The 22,645-nt window shown below is 45.3% G+C and overlaps 1 protein-coding gene across 1 annotated transcript in view; it reads left to right on the top strand.

Moving 5' to 3' along the window:
- Nucleotides 1–22,645, top strand: part of LOC129858890 (netrin-G1-like) — a 106,070-nt gene that overhangs the window by 39,267 nt on the left and 44,158 nt on the right. The window contains exon 3 of the mRNA XM_055928127.1: nt 14,856–14,882. Coding sequence (XP_055784102.1) covers nt 14,856–14,882 — 27 coding nt within the window. The remainder of the gene's footprint in view (nt 1–14,855; nt 14,883–22,645) is intronic.

Raw genomic sequence — 22,645 nt, 5'->3', positions numbered from 1 at the left:
CTACATGAAAACACAATTCAATATTCAGTTTGTCTACAAATTAATCATTGATATGTTGGATTCACAAGTCTATCTCAACCAAAAATCTAAGTTAAGAATGTGATTAAATCTAAATAAAGTTGAATTTGATTCATTCTTGACTAATCTGTACCTCCACACATTGACTCAGTACCGGTATACCCTGTAGCCTTGTTATTGACATTTGTATTGTGTTACTTTTTATTTTTATGTTACTATTTTTACTTTAGTTTATTTAGTAAATATTTTCTTAACTCTTTCTTGAACTGCATTGTTGGTTAAGGGCTTGTTAGTAAGCATTTCACGGTTGTATTCGGAGCATGTGACAAATAACATTTGATTTGATTGGAAATGGAGACATTAATCCTACATGTTAACGATTACATAGGAAATCAACTAAAAGCTGTATATCCTAGGCCTATATGTGTTGTTTTTATGTTGTTGAATCCTGGGTTGAATTGAAACAATAGCTGTTGATGACTTTGTAAATACTATATAGACCTAAATATACTGCTCAAAAAAATAAATAAAGGGAACACTTAAACAACACAATGTAACTCCAAGTCAATCACACTTCTGTGAAATCAAACTGTCCACTTAGGAAGAAACACTGATTGACAATAAATTTCACATGCTGTTGTGCAAATGGAATAGACAAAAGGTGGAAATTATAGGCAATTAGCAAGACACCCCCAATAAAGGAGTGGTTCTGCAGGTGGTGACCACAGACCACTTCTCAGTTCCTATGCTTCCTGGCTGATGTTTTGGTCACTTTTGAATGCTGGCGGTGCTTTCACTCTAGTGGTAGCATGAGACGGAGTCTACAACCCACACAAGTGGCTCAGGTAGTGCAGCTCATCCAGGATGGCACATCAATGCGAGCTGTGGCAAGAAGGTTTGCTGTGTCTGTCAGCGTAGTGTCCAGAGCATGGAGGCACTACCAGGAGACAGGCCAGTACATCAGGAGACGTGGAGGAGGCCGTAGGAGGGCAACAACCCAGCAGCAGGACCGCTACCTCCGCCTTTGTGCAAGGAGGAGCACTGCCAGAGCCCTGCAAAATGACCTCCAGCAGGCCACAAATGTGCATGTGTCAGCATGGACAGTTTGATTTCACAGAAGTTTGATTGACTTGGAGTTACATTGTGTTGTTTAAGTATTCCCTTTATTTTTTTGAGCAGTGTAGTATAATTGATGATACCTAACTTTTTAAGCATGGTTACATTTAATTTGCTCTGTCAAACCTTCCAATTGGAAGGATTTTGCTAGCAACAGTGAATATGTTTAGTTATTAAGAGATCTCTCAATAATTATGCTCATGATAGCACATGTGAAGTAGTCAGTGACAACTATCAAAGCTAAGCAGGCCTGGGCTTGGTTAATTTGGGAGACCAAATGAATAGCTGTAGAGAGAACAACTCTCCAGTAGGAGGTGCTGTAGAGAGATCAACGCTCCAGTAGGAGGTGCTGTAGGGAGAACAACTCTCCAGTAGGAGGTGCTGTAGTAAAATCAACTCTCCAGTAGGAGGTGCTGTAGAGAGATCAACGCTCCAGTAGGAGGTGCTGTAGAGAGATCAACTCTCCAGTAGGAGGTGCTGTAGAGAGATCAACTCTCCAGTAGGAGGTGCTGTAGAGAGATCAACTCTCCAGTAGGAGGTGCTGTAGAGAGATCAACTCTCCAGTAGGAGGTGCTGTAGAGAGATCAACTCTCCAGTAGGAGGTGCTGTAGTGAGATCAACTCTCCAGTAGGAGGTGCTGTAGAGAGATCAACTCTCCAGTAGGAGGTGCTGTAGAGAGATCAACTCTCCAGTAGGAGGTGCTGTAGAGAGATCAACTCTCCAGTAGGAGGTGCTGTAGAGAGATCAACTCTCCAGTAGGAGGTGCTGTAGAGAGATCAACTCTCCAGTAGGAGGTGCTGTAGTGAGATCAACTCTCCAGTAGGAGGTGCTGTAGAGAGATCAACTCTCCAGTAGGAGGTGCTGTAGAGAGAACAACTCTCCAGTAGAAGGTGCTGTAATAGATCAACTCTCCAGTATTAGGTGCTGTAGTGAGATCAACTCTCCAGTAGGAGGTGCTGTAGAGAGAACAACTCTCCAGTAGAAGGTGCTGTAGAGAGATCAACTCTCCCGTAGGAGGTGCTGTAGGGAGATCAACTCTCCAGTAGGAGGTGCTATAGAGAGATCAACTCTCCAGTAGGAGGTGCTGTAGAGAGATCAACTCTCCAGTAGGAGGTGCTGTAGAGAGATCAACTCTCCAGTAGAAGGTGCTGTAGAGAGATCAACTCTCCAGTAGGAGGTGCTGTAGAGAGATCAACTCTCCAGTAGGAGGTGCTGTAGAGAGATCAACTCTCCAGTAGAAGGTGCTGTAGAGAGATCAACTCTCCAGTAGGAGGTGCTGTAGAGAGATCAACTCTCCAGTAGAAGGTGCTGTAGTGAGATCAACTCTCCAGTAGGAGGTGCTGTAGAGAGATCAACTCTCCAGTAGAAGGTGCTGTAGAGAGATCAACTCTCCAGTAGAAGGTGCTGTAGTGAGATCAACTCTCCAGTAGGAGGTGCTGTAGAGAGATCAACTCTCCAGTAGGAGGTGCTGTAGAGAGATCAACTCTCCAGTAGGAGGTGCTGTAGAGAGATCAACTCTCCAGTAGGAGGTGCTGTAGAGAGATCAACTCTCCAGTAGAAGGTGCTGTCCAACCAACTGTTTCTTCTGATAGTGGATCTGACGTTGTTTCAAATGTAACATTTTAACATATTTTATACATTTATCTGTGTAGAAAATTGGTTTCAATGTTGACATAATCCTGTACTTACATTTTATGGGGGTGGGCATCCAATGTATTTTCCATGTAAAAATACATTGACGAAATAGTTCAACCAGTTTGTGCACAGCCAGAAGACACTGTTGGGATAAAGTTTGTCCAAGTCAAGTGTTTTTGTTATTTTTACATCAGTGGAGGCTGGTGACTTGAAAAATGGAGGAGGTGTGGTGACTCACGGTATAGGCGCGGAACACAGGGAGACGACAAAATGTTTAAAAAATCTAAACCTAAAGCATTTAACCTAAAGCTTTTATTTTATTTTTTTATTTTTTTCACCTTTATTTAACCAGGTAGGCTAGTTGAAAGTTCTCATTTGCAACTGCGACCTGGCCAAGATAAGGCAAATAATGAATTACAAATAATGAAGACATTTATTGTACAATATTATGGGGAATGGGAATGGGAGGGCTAAATACACAGTGTTGGGAAGGGATCACAGCAGTGATTGAATGAGGGTAAGAGGCATGAGTTGAGGTGTTAAGAGGATTGACTTCAGTGCAGGACAGGATTTTAATTGGAAGACAAAAACAATAACACAAGAAACTACACAATTAGACCAAAGAGCAAAGAATGAGGTAGTCCAAGCAAGGAGTAAAATCATAGATGTGTAATAATGTGATTGTGATTGTGTATGTGATCGACTCTACATACAGTAATGAGAAAAAATTGCTTGGAGAGGAGTTGGCACCTGAGAGGTGGGGCAGAGTTGACAATGGTAGTGGAGTGGAGTAGTCATCACGTCTTAATCAGGGAACAGGAGGGGTCTAAGCTGGAAATACAAATAGAAGATACATTCCATTACAGCTGCGCCATCGTAGGCTTGGACAACAAGTTTCTCTATGAGGTTAAACTCAGACATCTCAATATTTATAAAGTCAAACACAGACTGCGCATCTCGCCCACTTGACACATCAACGGTTCCCAAGAAACGTTCCTGAATAAAGCCATGATCATCCACATACCTGATGATAACTGACAACTGCAAGCAGACTGGTGGCACCATAGGTCCCAGAGTGTTCAGAATGGTGGCACCATAGGTCCCTGAGTGGTCAGACTGGTGGCACCATAGGTCCCAGAGCGGTCAGACTGGTGACACCGTAGGTCCCAGAGCGGTCAGACTGGTGGCACCATAGGTCCCAGAGCGGTCAGACTGGTGGCACCATAGGTCCCAGAGCGGTCAGACTGGTGGCACCATAGGTCCCAGAGCGGTCAGACTGGTGGCACCATAGGTCCCAGAGCGGTCAGACTGGTGGCACCATAGGTCCCAGAGCGGTCAGACTGGTGGCACCATAGGTCCCAGAGCGGTCAGACTGGTGCCACCATAGGTCCCAGAGTGGTCAGACTGGTGCCACCATAGGTCCCAGAGCGTTGGGGCAATTTTTACCCCCTGGGGCCTGTAGTTTTTCCTTATATGTTAACCTAACTAGGAAAACTCTGGACCCTAAAAGGTATGACAGTGATTAATCAGTTGTAAAAAGGTTTTAATGGGCTAGGATGGGACCAGTTTTTCATAATCAGGTCACATGGTTTAAAAAAAAAATCCTGATAAAAACTCATTTCCCTGGGGGGGATGAAAACCCTGTCAGACTGCAGCTACCTTATACCTTATACAACTATGGTGCCACATAATCCCTCCCACTTCCAAGACGGCGTAGCAGTGTAGACGTCTTTGTCCTGTCGTGTCCCGTGTCCCTTGTATATATCTTTTTACATCTTTTTCTTCGCATATCTTTTAAAAATACTTTCTTAAACCTCAACTTCTAAATACTCAACTGCAACCCGCCTCACCCAATGTGGCATGGATCTGCTTTTTTCTAAAGTATTTCTATTTACTTCTGATCTGGAATCCATCTACTGAAGATAGCCAGCTAACTGCCTACCAGCTATCAGTTAGCAAACCATTGCTAGCGGTCATCAGCTAACCTTTAGCTCGGAAAGCTCTCGCTAGTTCGAACAACGTGACTAAAACCAGAGCATAACGGACCTATTTCTCTCCATATCCCCGGATTCCTACCGCAAACTCTGAACATTTTCATCTGGATCTTCGCAACTAGCTAACCACAATCCCGGGTGACCACTCCTGGCTAGCGTTTCCATCCCGGAGCAGGCACCGGAGCAGGCACCAATTAGCCTGAAGCTAATTAGCCTGAAGCTAGGGCTCCTGTGCTACCACTGAAGCCCACTCCTGGGCTACAAGACCCGGACCCATTTACTGCCGGTACGGAGCACGGAACCCCGCCTATCCTCTACGACTGGAATACCGACATAATCTGCCCGGGGACTCCAACAGGCCCCTCAGGCGTGACGCCCGCTGAAGGCCCATTCTGCTAACCTACTAGGCCTGTTAGCTACCTAGAGCTACCTGGAACCCTACTAATTCCACGACTGGTCTATCGACGTCACCGCACGAAGAGGCAAAAACAGACTTCCCCCCCATCGCGACGTCCCCCAAAGGCTAACTTGCCTGCCCCGGTCTGCTAACTGCTAGCTTATCTTGCAGCTAGCGCAGCCAGGAAGCTAGCACCAGTTAGCAAACACAATTCTACAATTCACAACCTCTCTTTCGCCATCGCTATCCGGCTTGGATTCTCTGTCGACACGACCACGTCTGGTTTGCAGACGTGCCCTCAACCGGCCTCCGTCTGAGCAGACCCCCTCCGTCTGAGCAGACCACCCCCCCGGGCTACTAACTTTAAACGCGTGCTAGCTTAGTGGAGGCCTCACTACTCCATCTACGGCTGCCCCCTGGACACTATGATCACTTGGCTACATAGCTGATGCCTGCTTGACTGTCCATTAATTCACGGTACTCCATTCTGTTTATTTGTGTTTTATCTGTCGGCTCTGTGCCTTAACTCAGGATCTGTGTGTAGTTAATCCGACCCTCTCTGCCCAGTCGTCGCCATTTTTACCTTCTGTTGCTGTGTTAGCTGACTAGCTGCTGTTATTTCACCTGCTATTTTAGCTAGCTCTCCCAATCATGACCTGCAATCACTTTATGCCTTATTGTATGTCTCTCTCTAATATCAATATGCCTTACATACTGTTGTTCAGGCTAGTTATCATTGTTTTGGTTTGCAATGGACCCCGTAGTTCCACTCTCCGTACCTCTGATACCTCCTTTGTCCCACCCCCCACACATGCGGTGACCTCACCCATTGAGACCAGCATGTCCAGAGATACAACCTCTCTTATCATCACCCAGTGCCTGGGCTTGCCTCCGCTGTACCCGTGCCCCACCATACCCTGGTCTGCACATTATGCCCAGAATCTATTCTACCACGCCCATAAATCTGCTCCTTTTATTCCTTGTCCCCAACGCTCTAGGCGACCAGTTTTGATAGCCTTTAGCCGCACCCTCATCCTACTACTCCTCTGTTCCTCGGGTGATGTGGAGGTAAACCCAGGCCCTGCATGTCCCCAGTCACCCTCATTTGTTGACTTCTGTGATCGAAAAAGCCTTGGCCTCATGCATGTCAACATCAGAAGCCTCCTCCCCAAGTTTGCCTTACTCACCGCTTTAGCACACTCTGCCAACCCTGATGTCCTTGCCGTGTCTGAATCCTGGCTTAGGAAGGCCACCAAAAACTCTGAGATTTCCATACCAAACTATAACACTTTCCGTCAAGATAGAACTGCCAAAGGGGGAGGAGTTGCAATCTACTGCAGAGATAGCCTGCAAAGTTCTGTCATACTTTCCAAGTCTATGCCCAAACAGTTCGAACTTCTAATTTTAAAAATTAATCTCTCCAGAAATAAGTCTCTCACTGTTGCCGCCTGCTACCGACCCCCCTCAGCTCCCAGCTGTGCCCTGGACACCATCTGTGAATTGATCGCTCCCCATCTAGCTTCAGAGTTTGTTCTGTTAGGTGACCTAAACTGGGATATGCTTAACACCCCGGCAGTCCTACAATCTAAGCTTGATGCCCTCAATCTCACACAAATCATCAAGGAACCCACCAGGTACAACCCTAAATCCGTAAACATGGGCACCCTAATAGACATTATCCTGACCAACTTGCCCTCCAAATACACCTCTGCTGTCTTCAATCAAGATCTCAGCGATCACTGCCTCATTGCCTGTATCCGCCACGGGTCCACGGTCAAACGACCACCCCTCATCACTGTCAAACGCTCCCTGAAACACTTCTGCGAGCAGGCCTTTCTAATCGACCTGGCCCGGGTACCCTGGAAGGATATTGACCTCATCCCGTCAGTTGAGGATGCCTGGTCATTCTTTAAAAGTTACTTCCTCACCATATTAGACAAGCACGCTCCGTTCAAAAAATGCAGAACCAAGAACAGATATAGCCCTTGGTTCACTCCAGACCTGACTGCCCTCGACCAGCACAAAAACATCCTGTGGCGAACTGCAATAGCATCGAAGAGCCCCCGTGATATGCAACTGTTCAGGGAAGTCAGGAACCAATACACGCAGTCAGTCAGGAAAGCAAAGGCCAGCTTTTTCAAGCAGAAATTTGCATCCTGTAGCTCTAACTCCAAAAAGTTCTGGGATACTGTAAAGTCCATGGAAAACAAGAGCACCTCCTCCCAGCTGCCCACTGCACTGAGGCTAGATAACACGGTCACCACTGATAAGTCCGTGATAATCGAAAACTTCAACAAACATTTCTCAATGGCTGGCCATGCCTTCCACCTGGCGACTCCAACCTTGGCCAACAGCCCCGCCCCCCCCCGCTGCTACTCGCCCAAGCCTCCCCAGCTTCTCCTTTACCCATATCCAGATAGCAGATGTTCTGAAAGAGCTGGAAAACCTGGACCCATACAAATCAGCTGGGCTTGACAATCTGGGCCCCCTATTTCTGAAACTGTCCGCTGCCATTGTCGCACCCCCTATTACCAGCCTGTTCAACCTCTCCTTCGTATCATCTGAGATCCCCAAGGATTGGAAAGCTGCCGCTGTCATCCCCCTCTTCAAAGGGGGAGACACCCTGGACCCAAACTGTTACAGACCTATATCCATCCTGCCCTGCCTAGCTAAGGTCTTCGAAAGCCAAGTCAACAAACAGATCACTGACCATCTCGAATCCCACCGTACCTTCTCCGTTGTGCAAACCGGTTTCCGAGCCGGTCACGGGTGCACCTCAGCCACGCTCAAGGTACTAAACGATATCATAACCGCCATCGATAAAAGACATTACTGTGCAGCCGTCTTCATCGACCTGGCCAAGGCTTTCGACTCTGTCAATCACCATATTCTTATCGGCAGACTCAATAGCCTCGGTTTTTCTAATGACTGCCTTGCCTGGTTCACCAACTACTTTGCAGACAGAGTTCAGTGTGTCAAATCGGAGGGCATGTTGTCCGGTCCTCTGGCAGTCTCTATGGGGGTACCACAGGGTTCAATTCTCGGGCCGACTCTTTTCTCTGTATACATCAATGATGTTGCTCTTGCTGCAGGCGATTCCCTGATCCACCTCTACGCAGACGACACCATTCTGTATACTTCCGGCCCTTCCCTGGACACTGTGCTCTCTAACCTCCAAAAGAGCTTCAATGCCATACAACACTCCTTCCGTGGCCTCCAACTGCTCTTAAACGCTAGTAAAACCAAATGCATGCTTTTCAACCGTTCGCTGCCTGCACCCGCACGCCCGACTAGCATCACCACCCTGGACGGTTCCGACCTAGAATATGTGGACATCTATAAGTACCTAGGTGTCTGGCTAGACTGCAAACTCTCCTTCCAGACTCATATCAAACATCTCCAATCCAAAATCAAATCTAGAGTCGGCTTTCTATTCCGGAACAAAGCCTCCTTCACTCACGCCGCCAAACTTACCCTAGTAAAACTGACTATCCTACCGATCGTCGACTTCGGAGATGTCATCTACAAAATAGCTTCCAATACTCTACTCAGCAAACTGGATGCAGTTTATCACAGTGCCATCCGTTTTGTTACTAAAGTACCTTATACGACCCACCACTGCGACCTGTATGCCCTAGTCGGCTGGCCCTCGCTACATGTTCGTCGTCAGACCCACTGGCTCCAGGTCATCTACAAGGCTATGCTAGGCAAAGTGCCGCATTATCTCAGTTCACTGGTCACGATGGCTACACCCACCCGTAGCACGCGCTCCAGCAGGTGTATCTCACTGATCATCCCTAAAGCCAAAACCTCATTTGGACGCCTTTCCTTCCAGTTCTCTGCTGCCTGCGACTGGAACGAATTGCAAAAATCTCTGAAGTTGGAGACTTTTATCTCCCTCAACAACTTTAAAAATCTGCTATCCGAGCAGCTAACCGATCGCTGCAGCTGTACATAGTCCATCTGTAAACTACCCACCCAATTTACCTACCTCACCCCCATATTGCTTTTATTTATTTACTTTTCTGCTCTTTTGCACACCAGTATCTCTTCTTGCACATGATCGTCTGATGATTTATCACTCCAGTGTTAATCTGCTAAATTGTAATTATTCGATTTATTGCCTACCTCATGCCTTTTGCACACATTGTATATAGATTCTCTTTTTTCTACCATGTTATTGACTTGTCTATTGTTTACTTCATGTGTAACTCTGTGTTGTTGTCTGTTCACACTGCTATGCTTTATCTTGGCCAGGTCGCAGTTGCAAATGAGAACTTGTTCTCAACTAGCCTACCTGGTTAAATAAAGGTGAAATAAAAAAATAAAATAAAAACGTGTTCATATGAATTATATTTATACTATATTAGGAATGGGGATTTCCTCTACCCAGACACAGAGACAATAACTGATGGACAATAGAACTCACAGGGCTGAGCTTTATGAATGTTTGCATCATGTAGGCTTTATAAAACATTAACTCACATCTGTTATCACTATTATGTTGACTGATTCATCACAGTTAATCATTTTGGATTAAAAGGCAACCTAGCCAGTCCCATTTTGAATATAAACTTAATGAGATCACATTCACATTTTCTCCTGACACACAAATGGACTATAAACACATAACATTACCAATTAGTTTACACTGACCAGATGGAGAGGGCGCATAGGATTTAACATCCATCAAATAAAATTGTATTTGTCACAAACTCCGAATACAACAGTGAAATGCTTACTTACAAGCACTTAACCAACAATGCAGTTTTAAGAAAAATGTAGTTAAAGAGCAGCAGTAAAATAACAGTAGGGAGGCTATATACAGGGGGTACCGGTAAAGAGTCAATGTGGAGGCTATATACAGGGGGGTACCGGTACAGAGTCAATGTGGAGGCTATATACAGGGGGTACCGGTAAAGAGTCAATGTGGAGGCTATATACAGGGGGTACCGGTAAAGAGTCAATGTGGAGGCTATATACAGGGGGTACCGGTAAAGAGTCAATGTGGAGGCTATATACAGGGGGTACCGGTAAAGAGTCAATGTGGAGGCTATATACAGGGTGTTACGGTACAGAGTCAATGTGGAGGCTATATACAGGGGGTACCGGTAAAGAGTCAATGTGGAGGCTATATACAGGGGGTACCGGTAAAGAGTCAATGCGGAGGCTATATACAGGGGGTACCGGTAAAGAGTCAATGTGGAGGCTATATACAGGGGGTACCGGTAAAGAGTCAATGCGGAGGCTATATACAGGGGGTACCGGTAAAGAGTCAATGTGGAGGCTATATACAGTGGTTACCGGTAAAGAGTCAATGTGCGGGGGCACCAGTTAGTCAAGGTAATTGAGGTAATATATACATATAGGTAGAGTTAAAGTGACTATGCATAGATGATAAACAGAGAGTACTAGGTGCATAAAAAGGGGCGGGGGCAATGCAAATATTCTGGTTAGCCATTGTATTAGCTGTTCAGGAGTCTTATGGCTTGGGGGTAGAAGCTGTTAAGAAGCCTCTTGGAACTAGACTTGGCACTTCGGTACCGCTTGCCATGAAGTAGCAGAGAGAACAGTCTATGACTAGGGTGGCTGGAGTCTTTGACAATTTTTAGGGCCTTCCTCTAACACCGCCTGGTATAGAAGTCCTGGATGGCAGGAAGCTTAGCCCCAGTGATGTACTGGGCTGTACGCACCACCCTCTGTAGTGCCTTGCGGTCGGAGGCCAAGAAACTGCCACACCAGACAGTGATGCAACCAGTCAGGATGCTCTCGATGGTGCAGCTGTAGAACTTTTTGAAGATTTGAGGACCCACGCCAAATCTTTTCAGTTACCTGAGGGGGAATAGGCTTTGTCATGCCCACGACTGTCTTGGTGTGTTTGGACCATGATAGTTGTTGGTGATGTGGACACCAAGGAACTTGAAGCTCTCAACCTGCTCCACTACAGCCCCGTCGATGAGAATGGGGGCGTGCTTGGTTCTCCTTTTCCTGTAGTCCACAATAATCTCCTTAGACTTGGCTACGTTGAGGGATAGGTTGTTATTCTGGCACCACACAGCCAGGTCTCTGACCTCCTCCCTATAGGCTGTCTCATCGTTGTCTGTGATCAGGCCTACCACTGTTGTGTCATCGGCAAACTTAATGATGGTGTTGGACTCGTGCCTGGCCATGCAGTCGTGGGTGAACAGGGAGTACAGGAGAGGACTGAGAATGCACCCCTGAGGGGCCCCCGTGTTGAAGATCAGCATGGTGGATGTGTTGTTACCTTCCCTTACCACCTGGGGGCGGCCTGTCAGGAAGTCCAGGATCCAGTTGCAGAGGGAGGTGTTTAGTCTCAGGGTCCTTAGCTTAGTGATGAGCTTTGAGAGCACTGTGGTGTTGAACGCTGAGCTGTAGCAATGAATAGCATTCTCACATAGGTGTTCCCTTTGTCCAGGTGGGAAAGGGCAGTGTGGAGTGCAATAGAGATTGCATCATCTGTTGATCTGTTGGGGCGGTATGCAAATTGTAGTGGGTCTTGGGTTTCTGGGATAATGGTGTTGATGTGAACCATGACCAGCCTTTCAAAAGCACTTCATGGCTACAGACGTGAGTGTTACGTGTCGGTAGTCATTTAGGCAGGTTACCTTAGTGTTCTTGGGCATAGGGACTATGGTGGTCTGCTTGAAACATGTTGGTATTGCAGACTCAGGTTGAAAATGTCAGTGAAGACACTTGCCAGTTCTTCTTATTATTATTATAATTTTTTTTTTTTCTTTTTTTTTTTTTACCGTTATTTTACCAGGTAAGTTGACTGAGAACACGTTCTCATTTTCAGCAACGACCTGGGGAATAGTTACAGGGGAGAGGAGGGGGATGAATGAGCCAATTGTAAACTGGGGATTATTAGGTGACCATGATGGTTTGAGGGCCAGATTGGGAATTTAGCCAGGACACCGGGGTTAACACCCCTACTCTTACGATAAGTGCCATGGGATCTTTAATGACCTCAGAGTCAGGACACCCGTTTTAACGTCCCATCCGAAAGACAGCACCCTACACAGGGCAGTGTCCCCAATCACTGCCCTGGGGCATTGGGATATTTTTTTTTTTTTAGACCAGAGGAAAGAGTGCCTCCTACTGGCCCTCCAACACCACTTCCAGCAGCATCTGGTCTCCCATCCAGGGACTGACCAGGACCAACCCTGCTTAGCTTCAGAAGCAAGCCTGCAGTGGTATGCAGGGTGGTAGGCTGCTGGCATTAGCCTACAGTTGATCAGACTGAAAAATAGTCTTGTTTTCATCCCATACAGCATGTCAGATTTCTAATGTTTACGTGTAGCCTAGGCTGCTGCAATATTTATGTCATGAGTTTTTGCTTGTGTCTGTCCGGAGTGATTATGTTTTATCATCTTTGCTAAATAAATATCATCTTTGCTAAATAAATACTTAGGCGCACACGGAAATCTAAAACCCGAAATAGCAAGCAATGCAGATGTACGTAGAAGCACGGTGGCTTGGACAAACTCCCTAGAAAAGCTGGAACCTAGGAAGAAGCCAACAGAGGAACCAGGCTCTGAGGGGTGTGCCGGGTTAAGATTATAACAGTACATGACCAAGATGTTCAAACATTCATAGATGACCAGTATGGTCAAATAATAATAATAATCACATTGGTTGTAGAGGGTACAACAGGTCAGCACCTCAGGAGTAAATATCAGTTGGGTTTTCATAGCCGATCATTCAGAGTTAAAGACAGCAGGTGCGGTACAGAGAGAGAGAGAGTTGAAAACAGCAGGTCCGGGACAAGGTAGCACGTCCAGTGAACAGGTCAGGGTTCCATAGCCGCAGGCAGAACAGTTGAAACTGGAGCAGCAGCACGACCAAGTGGACTGGGGACAGCAAGGTATCATCAGGCTCAGGTCCTCCAGGAGGGGAGGGAGAGGGAGGGAGAGATAATTAGAGGGGGCATACCTAAGGGATAGAGGAATATCTTCAATCCACCAATTTACTGCCCAGAGACAAGGCTGAGTATAGCCCATGAAGATCTCCCCCACAGCACAAACCCGAGGGGGGCAACAAACCCAGAATGGAAGATCACGTCAGTGACTCAACCCACTCAAGTGACGCAACCCTCCTAGGGACGGGATGGAATAGCACCAGTAAGCCAGTGACTCAGCCCCCTGGAGGCAGAGAATCCCGGTGTAGAGATAATAACTGGCCAGGCAGAGACAGCAAGGGTGGTTCGTTGCTCCAGTGCCTTTTCGTTCAATCACTCCCAATCACGGCCGGTTGTGATACAACCTGTAATAGAACCAGGGTCTATAGTGATGCCTCTAGCACTGAAATACAGTGCCTTAGAATGATAACCCACTCGGGAGCTCCAACCTCTGCAAGCTCCTTGTAGTTGCCCTTGTTGGTGGAACTTTCCCTCTCGTCCTGTCTATCGATGCAGCTTGAATCTGATGTGGGCATTCATATGCTCACTGCTTTTGTTTTGCCGTTTAGCTGAACGATCAATGTACCCACCTTTCGACCAAGGCTCAGACTTTACAAAATGCAGGCGGCTTGATGAAAATCTCCCTGTTAACCAGCTATACTTTTTTATACCAGTTGGTATTGAATGCCCTCACCGTTTCATCATTCTTCACGAAACTGATCTCGGGCAGAGGTCGACCCTCGCTTCTAATTCTCACACTTTTCCGTGTACCCCAGAGAATGAAAGGTTGTTTTTAAACAAAAAGTTCACAACATTTTCAGCAGTGTTGGCCATTCTATCGTTCTGGCGGAGAGAACTGCTAGCTAGCTACTGACGTTAGCAAGGCTAACTTCTACAAATGTTAAATAAATAGCAGTAACTGGACACACAAATAAAATGCTTAAACCAAGAAAACAATTTATAATATACCTCTTCCGTCTCCTGTAATTTGAAAAAATGAAATTTAATTGAATATTAATTTAAAAAATACTAAACGATTACTCTTCACTCTTAATCTCTATCCAACAATGTCACCAAGCTTCTCAACACATAGAACCCCCATAATGCTCTGTGGCACAATCCCAAAACAACACACAAGTTCATTTTCTGATCCTAATTCTAAGATTCAATGGGCAACATGTCCGTTCACACCGCAAAAGTTGTGATTGGTTGGAGGACGTCCTCCAGAAGTGGTCGTAATTAACATGTATGTCTATGGAAGCCTACGAGCCTCCTAGGTTTTGTATTGAAGTCAATGTAGCCAGAGGAGGACGGAAGCTAGCTGTCCTCCGGCTACACCATTGTGCTATCCCAGACAGTGCTGTTGAAGTTACTTGTGGACCTTCAGTTGCGAAACAGTGTATTTTAATCAATTATTTGGTGACATATAAATATATTAAGTATAGTTTTAACTAAAAAGTTAAACCATAGTAGTGCAGCGCCCCTGGGACAAATTACTGTTAAGAGCCTTGCTCAAAGGCACATTGACAGATTCTTCACCTTGTCAGCTCGGGTATTCAAACCAGCGACCTTTCGGTTACTGGCCCAATACTTTAACAGCTAGTCTATCTGCCGCTGGTGGGTGGGTGGGTGGGTGTGTGTGTGTGCGTATTTACTAGATTACATTCAATGTGTTGAAATGAATACAAACAATGTCCTAAACTGCAATATACAATTTGTTAATGTAGAATGAAATGTAAAAGACTAATTTCCCAACTGTTTTGTCTTTCTCTTGCAGGCATCCCCAGTAACATTGGTCCAGTTAGTAAGTAAATGAAGCAGAAAGCCCACCCACCCACCCCAGAAACTGCTTGCTGCTTTACTATGCCTGATCATATCCATCCTCAAAGTCCACGTGGTTTTACATGTTCATTTCTGATTTAGGTCCTCCCATTATTCATTTAAGTGAAGGATCAGTCATAATTGATTTGGAAGTGTTCATTATGCCAGGGTTTAGTTCAATTCCCTGTTTTTTCCCCCCTCTCTGAAGGAAATGGCAATAGCTTTCTGCCATGTTGTCTGGAAGGCTGCGTGTGGAGGTGGACTAATTCACCTTGAACAAGTTAAGCCTAGATAGCAGCCAGACACCTGAGTATGCATACAACCCCCCCCCTTTTTGCATTATAAAACATAATATTATATTAAAATGCCCCGACCTCAGTGGTGGGATAATGTCAGGGAGGTCATTTCAATATGAGTATTATCTGCTGCAGCCAATGGCCCCTGGAGCACAGAGAGAGAGACGTCTAGAGACATGGTCTAGAGTTACTACAGCAGCCGGCTGGGACTCAGGAGAATAACAATACACACACACACACACACACACCAAGGATGCGTCCCCCTATGTTCTGTATAGTGCACTGCTTTTGACCAATGTCCATAGGGCTCTGGTCAAAAGTAGTGCACTATGCAGGGTATAGGGGATGTCATTTCGGATGCACCCAAGTGTTGAACAAGTAAAAGTGCCCCTGCCCATTCCACATCAGTCTATCCATCAATCTTACTATCTGGCTAGAACCCTCTCTACTTGGGGGAAACCAATAGACAAAAAGCAGTTTAGATGGACAGCATCCCATTACTGTTTGAATGGTTTCCTTTTCCTAAACTACAGTCTTTATCTCCATGACTGCAGATATCCAAAGGACTAGATAACTAGGACTAGATAACTAGGACTAGATAACTAGATAACTAGGTCTAGATAACTAGAATTAGATAACTAGACAACCAGGACTAGATAACTAGGACTAGATAACTTGGACTAGATAACTAGGAACTAGATAACTAGGAACAAGATAACTAGGACTAGATAACTAGATAGCTAGTACTAGATAACTAGGACTAGATAACTTGGACTAGATAACTTGGACTAGATAACTAGGAACTAGATAACTAGGAACAAGATAACTAGGACTAGATAACTAGATAGCTAGTACTAGATAACTAGGACTAGATAACTTGGACTAGATAACTAGGACTAGATAACTAGGAACTAGATAACTAGGAACAAGATAACTAGGTCTAGATAACTAGGACTAGATAACTTGGACTAGATAACTAGGACTAGATAACTAGGAACTAGATAACTAGGAACAAGATAACTAGGTCTAGATAACTAGGACTAGATAACTTGGACTAGATAACTAGGAACAAGATAACTAGGACTAGATAACTAGGAACAAGATAACTAGGTCTAGATAACTAGGAACTAGATAACTAGGTCTAGATAACTAGGACTAGATAACTAGGTCTAGATAACTAGGACTAGATAACTAGGACTAGATAACTAGGTCTAGATAACTAGGAACTAGATAACTAGGAACTAGATAACTAGGTCTAGATAACTAGGAACTAGATAACTAGGTCTAGATAACTAGAAACTAGATAACTAGGAACTAGATAACTAGGAACTAGATAACTAGGTCTAGATAACTAGGAACTAGATAACTAGGAACTAGATAACTAGGAACTAGATAACTAGGAACTAGATAACTAGGAACTAGATAACTAGGACTAGATAACTAGGACTAGATAACTAGGAACTAGATAACTAGGAACTAGATAACTAGGAACTAGATAACTAGGAACTAGATAACTAGGAACTAGATAACTAGGACTAGATAACTAGGACTAGATATCTAGAAACTAGATAACTAGGTCTAGATAACTAGGACTAGATAACTAGGACTAGATAACTAGGTCTAGATAACTAGGAACTAGATAACTAGGACTAGATAACTAGGTCTAGATAACTAGGAACTAGATAACTAGGACTAGATAACTAGGTCTAGATAACTAGGAACTAGATAACTAGGACTAGATAACTAGGACTAGATATCTAGAAACTAGATAACTAGGAACTAGATAACTAGGACTAGATAACTAGGTCTAGATAACTAGGAACTAGATAACTAGGACTAGATAACTAGGACTAGATATCTAGAAACTAGATAACTAGGACTAGATATCTAGAAACTAGATAACTAGGACTAGATAACTTGGACTAGATAACTAGGAACTAGATAACTAGGAACAAGATAACTAGGACTAGATAACTAGATAGCTAGTACTAGATAACTAGGACTAGATAACTAGGACTAGATAACTAGGAACTAGATAACTAGGAACAAGATAACTAGGTCTAGATAACTAGGACTAGATAACTTGGACTAGATAACTAGGAACAAGATAACTAGGACTAGATATCTAGGAACAAGATAACTAGGTCTAGATAACTAGGAACTAGATAACTAGGACTAGATAACTAGGACTAGATATCTAGAAACTAGATAACTAGGTCTAGATAACTAGGACTAGATAACTAGGACTAGATAACTAGGTCTAGATAACTAGGAACTAGATAACTAGGAATAGATAACTAGGTCTAGATAACTAGGAACTAGATAACTAGGACTAGATAACTAGGTCTAGATAACTAGGAACTAGATAACTAGGACTAGATAACTAGGACTAGATATCTAGAAACTAGATAACTAGGAACTAGATAACTAGGAACTAGATAACTAGGAACTAGATAACTAGGAACTAGATAACTAGGAACTAGATAACTAGGTCTAGATAACTAGGACTAGATAACTAGGTCTAGATAACTAGGACTAGATAACTAGGACTAGATAACTAGGTCTAGATAACTAGGAACTAGATAACTAGGAACTAGATAACTAGGTCTAGATAACTAGGAACTAGATAACTAGGTCTAGATAACTAGGAACTATATAACTAGGAACTAGATAACTAGGAACTAGATAACTAGGAACTAGATAACTAGGAACTAGATAACTAGGTCTAGATAACTAGGAACTAGATAACTAGGAACTAGATAACTAGGACTAGATAACTAGGAACTAGATAACTAGGAACTAGATAACTAGGAACTAGATAACTAGGTCTAGATAACTAGGACTAGATAACTAGGACTAGATAACTAGGAACTAGATAACTAGGAACTAGATAACTAGGAACTAGATAACTAGGTCTAGATAACTAGGAACTAGATAACTAGGAACTAGATAACTAGGAACTAGATAACTAGGACTAGATAACTAGGACTAGATATCTAGAAACTAGATAACTAGGTCTAGATAACTAGGACTAGATAACTAGGACTAGATAACTAGGTCTAGATAACTAGGAACTAGATAACTAGGACTAGATAACTAGGTCTAGATAACTAGGAACTAGATAACTAGGACTAGATAACTAGGTCTAGATAACTAGGAACTAGATAACTAGGACTAGATAACTAGGACTAGATATCTAGAAACTAGATAACTAGGAACTAGATAACTAGGACTAGATAACTAGGTCTAGATAACTAGGAACTAGATAACTAGGACTAGATAACTAGGACTAGATATCTAGAAACTAGATAACTAGGACTAGATATCTAGAAACTAGATAACTAGGACTAGATAACTTGGACTAGATAACTAGGAACAAGATAACTAGGACTAGATATCTAGAAACTAGATAACTAGGACTAGATAACTAGGAACTAGATAACTAGGAACTAGATAACTAGGAACTAGATAACTAGGACTAGATAACTAGGAACTAGATAACTAGGAACAAGATAACTAGGACTAGATAACTAGGACTAGATAACTAGGACTAGATAACTAGGAACAAGATAACTAGGACTAGATAACTAGGACTAGATATCTAGAAACTAGATAACTAGGACTAGATAACTAGGACTAGATAACTAGGACTAGATAACTAGGAACTAGATAACTAGGACTAGATAACTAGGACTAGATAACTAGGAACTAGATAACTAGGACTAGATAACTAGGACTAGATAACTAGGAACTAGATAACTTGGACTAGATAACTCGGAACTAGATATATTAGAGCAGTATTGCTATCAGACCTACCCAGTCTTTTTATGTGTCATTATTCAGGAAGTGAAAAAGACGACTAAAGGAAGCTCTTTATAAGTATTGGGATGTTGCCATGTTTAACATTTACAATGGTATCAGCATATTTACAATGACAATATGGTGGTAAAATGAACTCGCTAGTTGTCACTGAACTCTGAACCACAACAGTTACCACAACTGAGCTCAAGCTAACATAAAAGTGTAATTTGATACAAACAATAAGAAACAGTTTATTATTAAAATTCAAAGATATTTGGCGTCAGAAATTAGCATGGAACCAAGTGGACACCCTCCCTCCCTTCAGTGTTGTCTCCTGCCTGTGCTGCATGCATGTTCTCCATAGATATACATACTGTATATACATACACTTCTCACACATCACCCCCTCCCTAGATCTTCCCCAACCCGACACCTAGCCAGACCATGGCTGCTCTCTCAAAACCCTAGTGGGGAGTGTCTGTATTACATCCTGTCTGTCTGTCTGTGGGTGGGACTCACATAAAGGGCACACTGACTGACTGACTTACGGCCATGTCTGTATGGTTAATTCACAGGCCTGTGGGCATTGAAGCTCTCATGAGATGCTGACTGTCTGTCTCTATACCTGCAGAAGCATCCTCCCCTCCCTAACCACCACAACATAAAACACTACCCAGGTTGGGTTCTGGAGCCACAACACAAAATACTACGCAGTTTTGGTTCTATAGCCACACCAGGGAAACACTACCCAGTTTTGGTTCTGTAGCCAGACCAGGGAAACACTACCCAGTTGTGGTTCTGTAGCCAGACCAGGGAAACACTACCCAGTTGTGGTTCTGTAGCCAGACCAGGGAAACACTACCCAGTTGTGGTTCTGTAGCCAGACCAGGGAAACACTACAACGTTTTGGTTCTGTAGCCAGACCAGGGAAACACTACCCAGTTTTGGTTCTATAGCCAGACCAGGGAAACACTACCCAGTTGTGGTTCTGTAGCCAGACCAGGGAAACACTACCCAGTTGTGGTTCTGTAGCCAGACCAGGGAAACACTACAACGTTTTGGTTCTGTAGCCACACCAGGGAAACACTACCCAGTTTTGGTTCTGTAGCCACAACACAAAACACTACCCAGTTGTGGTTCTGTAGCCACAACACAAAACAAGACCCAGTTTTGGTTCTGTAGCCAGACCAGGGTAACACTACCCAGTTTTGGTTCTGTAGCCAGACCAGGGAAACACTACCCAGTTTTGGTTCTGTAGCCACAACACAAAACACTACCCAGTTGTGGTTCTGTAGCCACAACACAAAACAAGACCCAGTTTTGGTTCTGTAGCCAGACCAGGGTAACACTACGCAGTTTTGGTTCTGTAGCCACACCAGGGAAACACTACCCAGTTTTGGTTCTGTAGCCACACCAGGGAAACACTACCCAGTTTTAGTTCTGTAGCCACACCAGGGAAACACTACCCAGTTTTGGTTCTGTAGCCACACCAGGGAAACACTACCCAGTTTTGGTTCTGTAGCCACACCAGGGAAACACTACCCAGTTGTGGTTCTGTAGCCAGACCAGGGAAACACTACGCAGTTTTGGTTCTGTAGCCACACCAGGGAAACACTACCCAGTTTTGGTTCTGTAGCCAGACCAGGGAAACACTACCCAGTTGTGGTTCTGTAGCCAGACCAGGGAAACACTACGCAGTTTTGGTTCTGTAGCCAGACCAGGGAAACACTACCCAGTTTTGGTTTTGTAGCCAGACCAGGGAAACACTACAACGTTTTTGTTCTGTAGCCAGACCAGGGAAACACTACCCAGTTGTGGTTCTGTAGCCAGACCAGGGAAACACTACCCAGTTGTGGTTCTGTATCCATACCAGGGAAACACTACCCAGTTTTGGTTCTGTAGCCAGACCAGGGAAACACTACCCAGTTGTGGTTCTGTAGCCACACCAGGGAAACACTACCCAGTTTTGGTTCTGTAGCCAGACCAGGGAAACACTACCCAGTTTTGGTTCTGTAGCCAGACCAGGGAAACACTACCCAGTTTTGGTTCTGTAGCCAGACCAGGGAACCACTACCCAGTTTTGGTTCTGTAGCCAGACCAGGGAAACACTACCCAGTTTTGGTTCTGTAGCCACAAAACTACAACGTTACTATGTTGTGGTTCTGTAGCCACACCAGGGAAACACTGCCCAGTTTTGGTCCTGTAGCCACAACACAAAACACGACCCAGTTTTGGTTCTGTAGCCACACCAGGGATGAAGTTGAGGGATAACAAACTGAAATCGTGGATATGTAGCTACGTTCTCTAAAAAAAAAGAAGGAACCAAACAGAACACGGCTAAATGTCCTGGAATAGAGCTACCCCCGGATCAACCCCCGGATCTACCCCCGGATCTACCCCCGGACCTACCCTCGGATCTACCCCCGGAGCTACCCTCGGATCTACCCCCGGACCTACCCTCGGATCTACCCCCGGAGCTACCCCCGGATCTACCCCCGGACCTACCCCCGGACCTACCATCGGATCTACCCTCGGTTCAACCCCCGGATCTACCCTCGGATCTATCCCCGGTTCTACCCCCGGACCTACCCCCGGACCTACCCCCGGACCTACCCTCGGTTCTACCCCCGGATCTACCCCCGGACCTACTCCCGGATCTACCATCGGATCTACCCTCGTATCTACCCTCGGATCTACCCTCGAATCTACCCTCGGATCTATCCCCGGTTCTACCCCCGGATCTACCCCCGGATCTACTCTACCCCCGGATCTACCCTTAGATCTACCCCCGGATCTACAATCGGATCTACCCCCGGACCTACCCCCGGATCTACCCCCGGATCTACCCTCGGTTCTACCCCCGGTTCTACCCCCGGATCTACCATCGGATTTACCCCCGGATCTACCCCCGGGTCTACCCTCGGATCTACCCCCGGAGCTACCCTCGGATCTATCCCCGGTTCTACCCCCGGATCTACCCCCGGAGCTATCCCCGGTTCTACCCCCGGATCTACCCCCGGATCTACCCCCGGATCTACCCCCGGATCTGCCCCCGGACCTACCCCCGGACCTACCATCGGATCTACCCTCGGTTCTACCCCCGGATCTACCCCCGGATCTACCCTTAGATCTACCCCCGGATCTACCCTCGGATCTACCCTCGGTTCTACCCCCGGATCTACCCTCGGCTCTACCCCCGGATCTACCCCCGGATCTACCCCCGGACCTACCCCCGGACCTACCATCGGATCTACCCTCGGTTCTACCCCCGGATCTACCCCCGGATCTACCCTTAGATCTACCCCCGGATCTACCCTCGGATCTACCCTCGGTTCTACCCCCGGTTCTACCCCCGGATCTACCCTCGGATCTACCCTCGTATCTACCCCCGGATCTACCCACGGATCTACCCCCGGATCTACCATCGGATCTACCCTCGGTTCTACCCCCGGATCTACCCTCGGATCTACCCTCGGATCTACCCCCGGTTCTACCCCCGGATCTACCCCCGGATCTACCCTCGGATCTACCCCCGGATCTACCCTCGGACCTACCCCCGGATCCACCCTCGGATCTACCCCCGGATCTACCCCCAGATCTACCCCCAGATCTACCATCGGATCTACCCTCGGATCTACCCCCGGATCTA

This window comes from Salvelinus fontinalis, chromosome 7, assembly GCF_029448725.1.
Source record: "Salvelinus fontinalis isolate EN_2023a chromosome 7, ASM2944872v1, whole genome shotgun sequence".
Classification (NCBI taxonomy): Eukaryota; Metazoa; Chordata; class Actinopteri; order Salmoniformes; family Salmonidae; genus Salvelinus; species Salvelinus fontinalis.
Note: the sequence above shows the minus strand (reverse complement) of the source record. Positions and strands in the feature narration are given on the sequence as shown.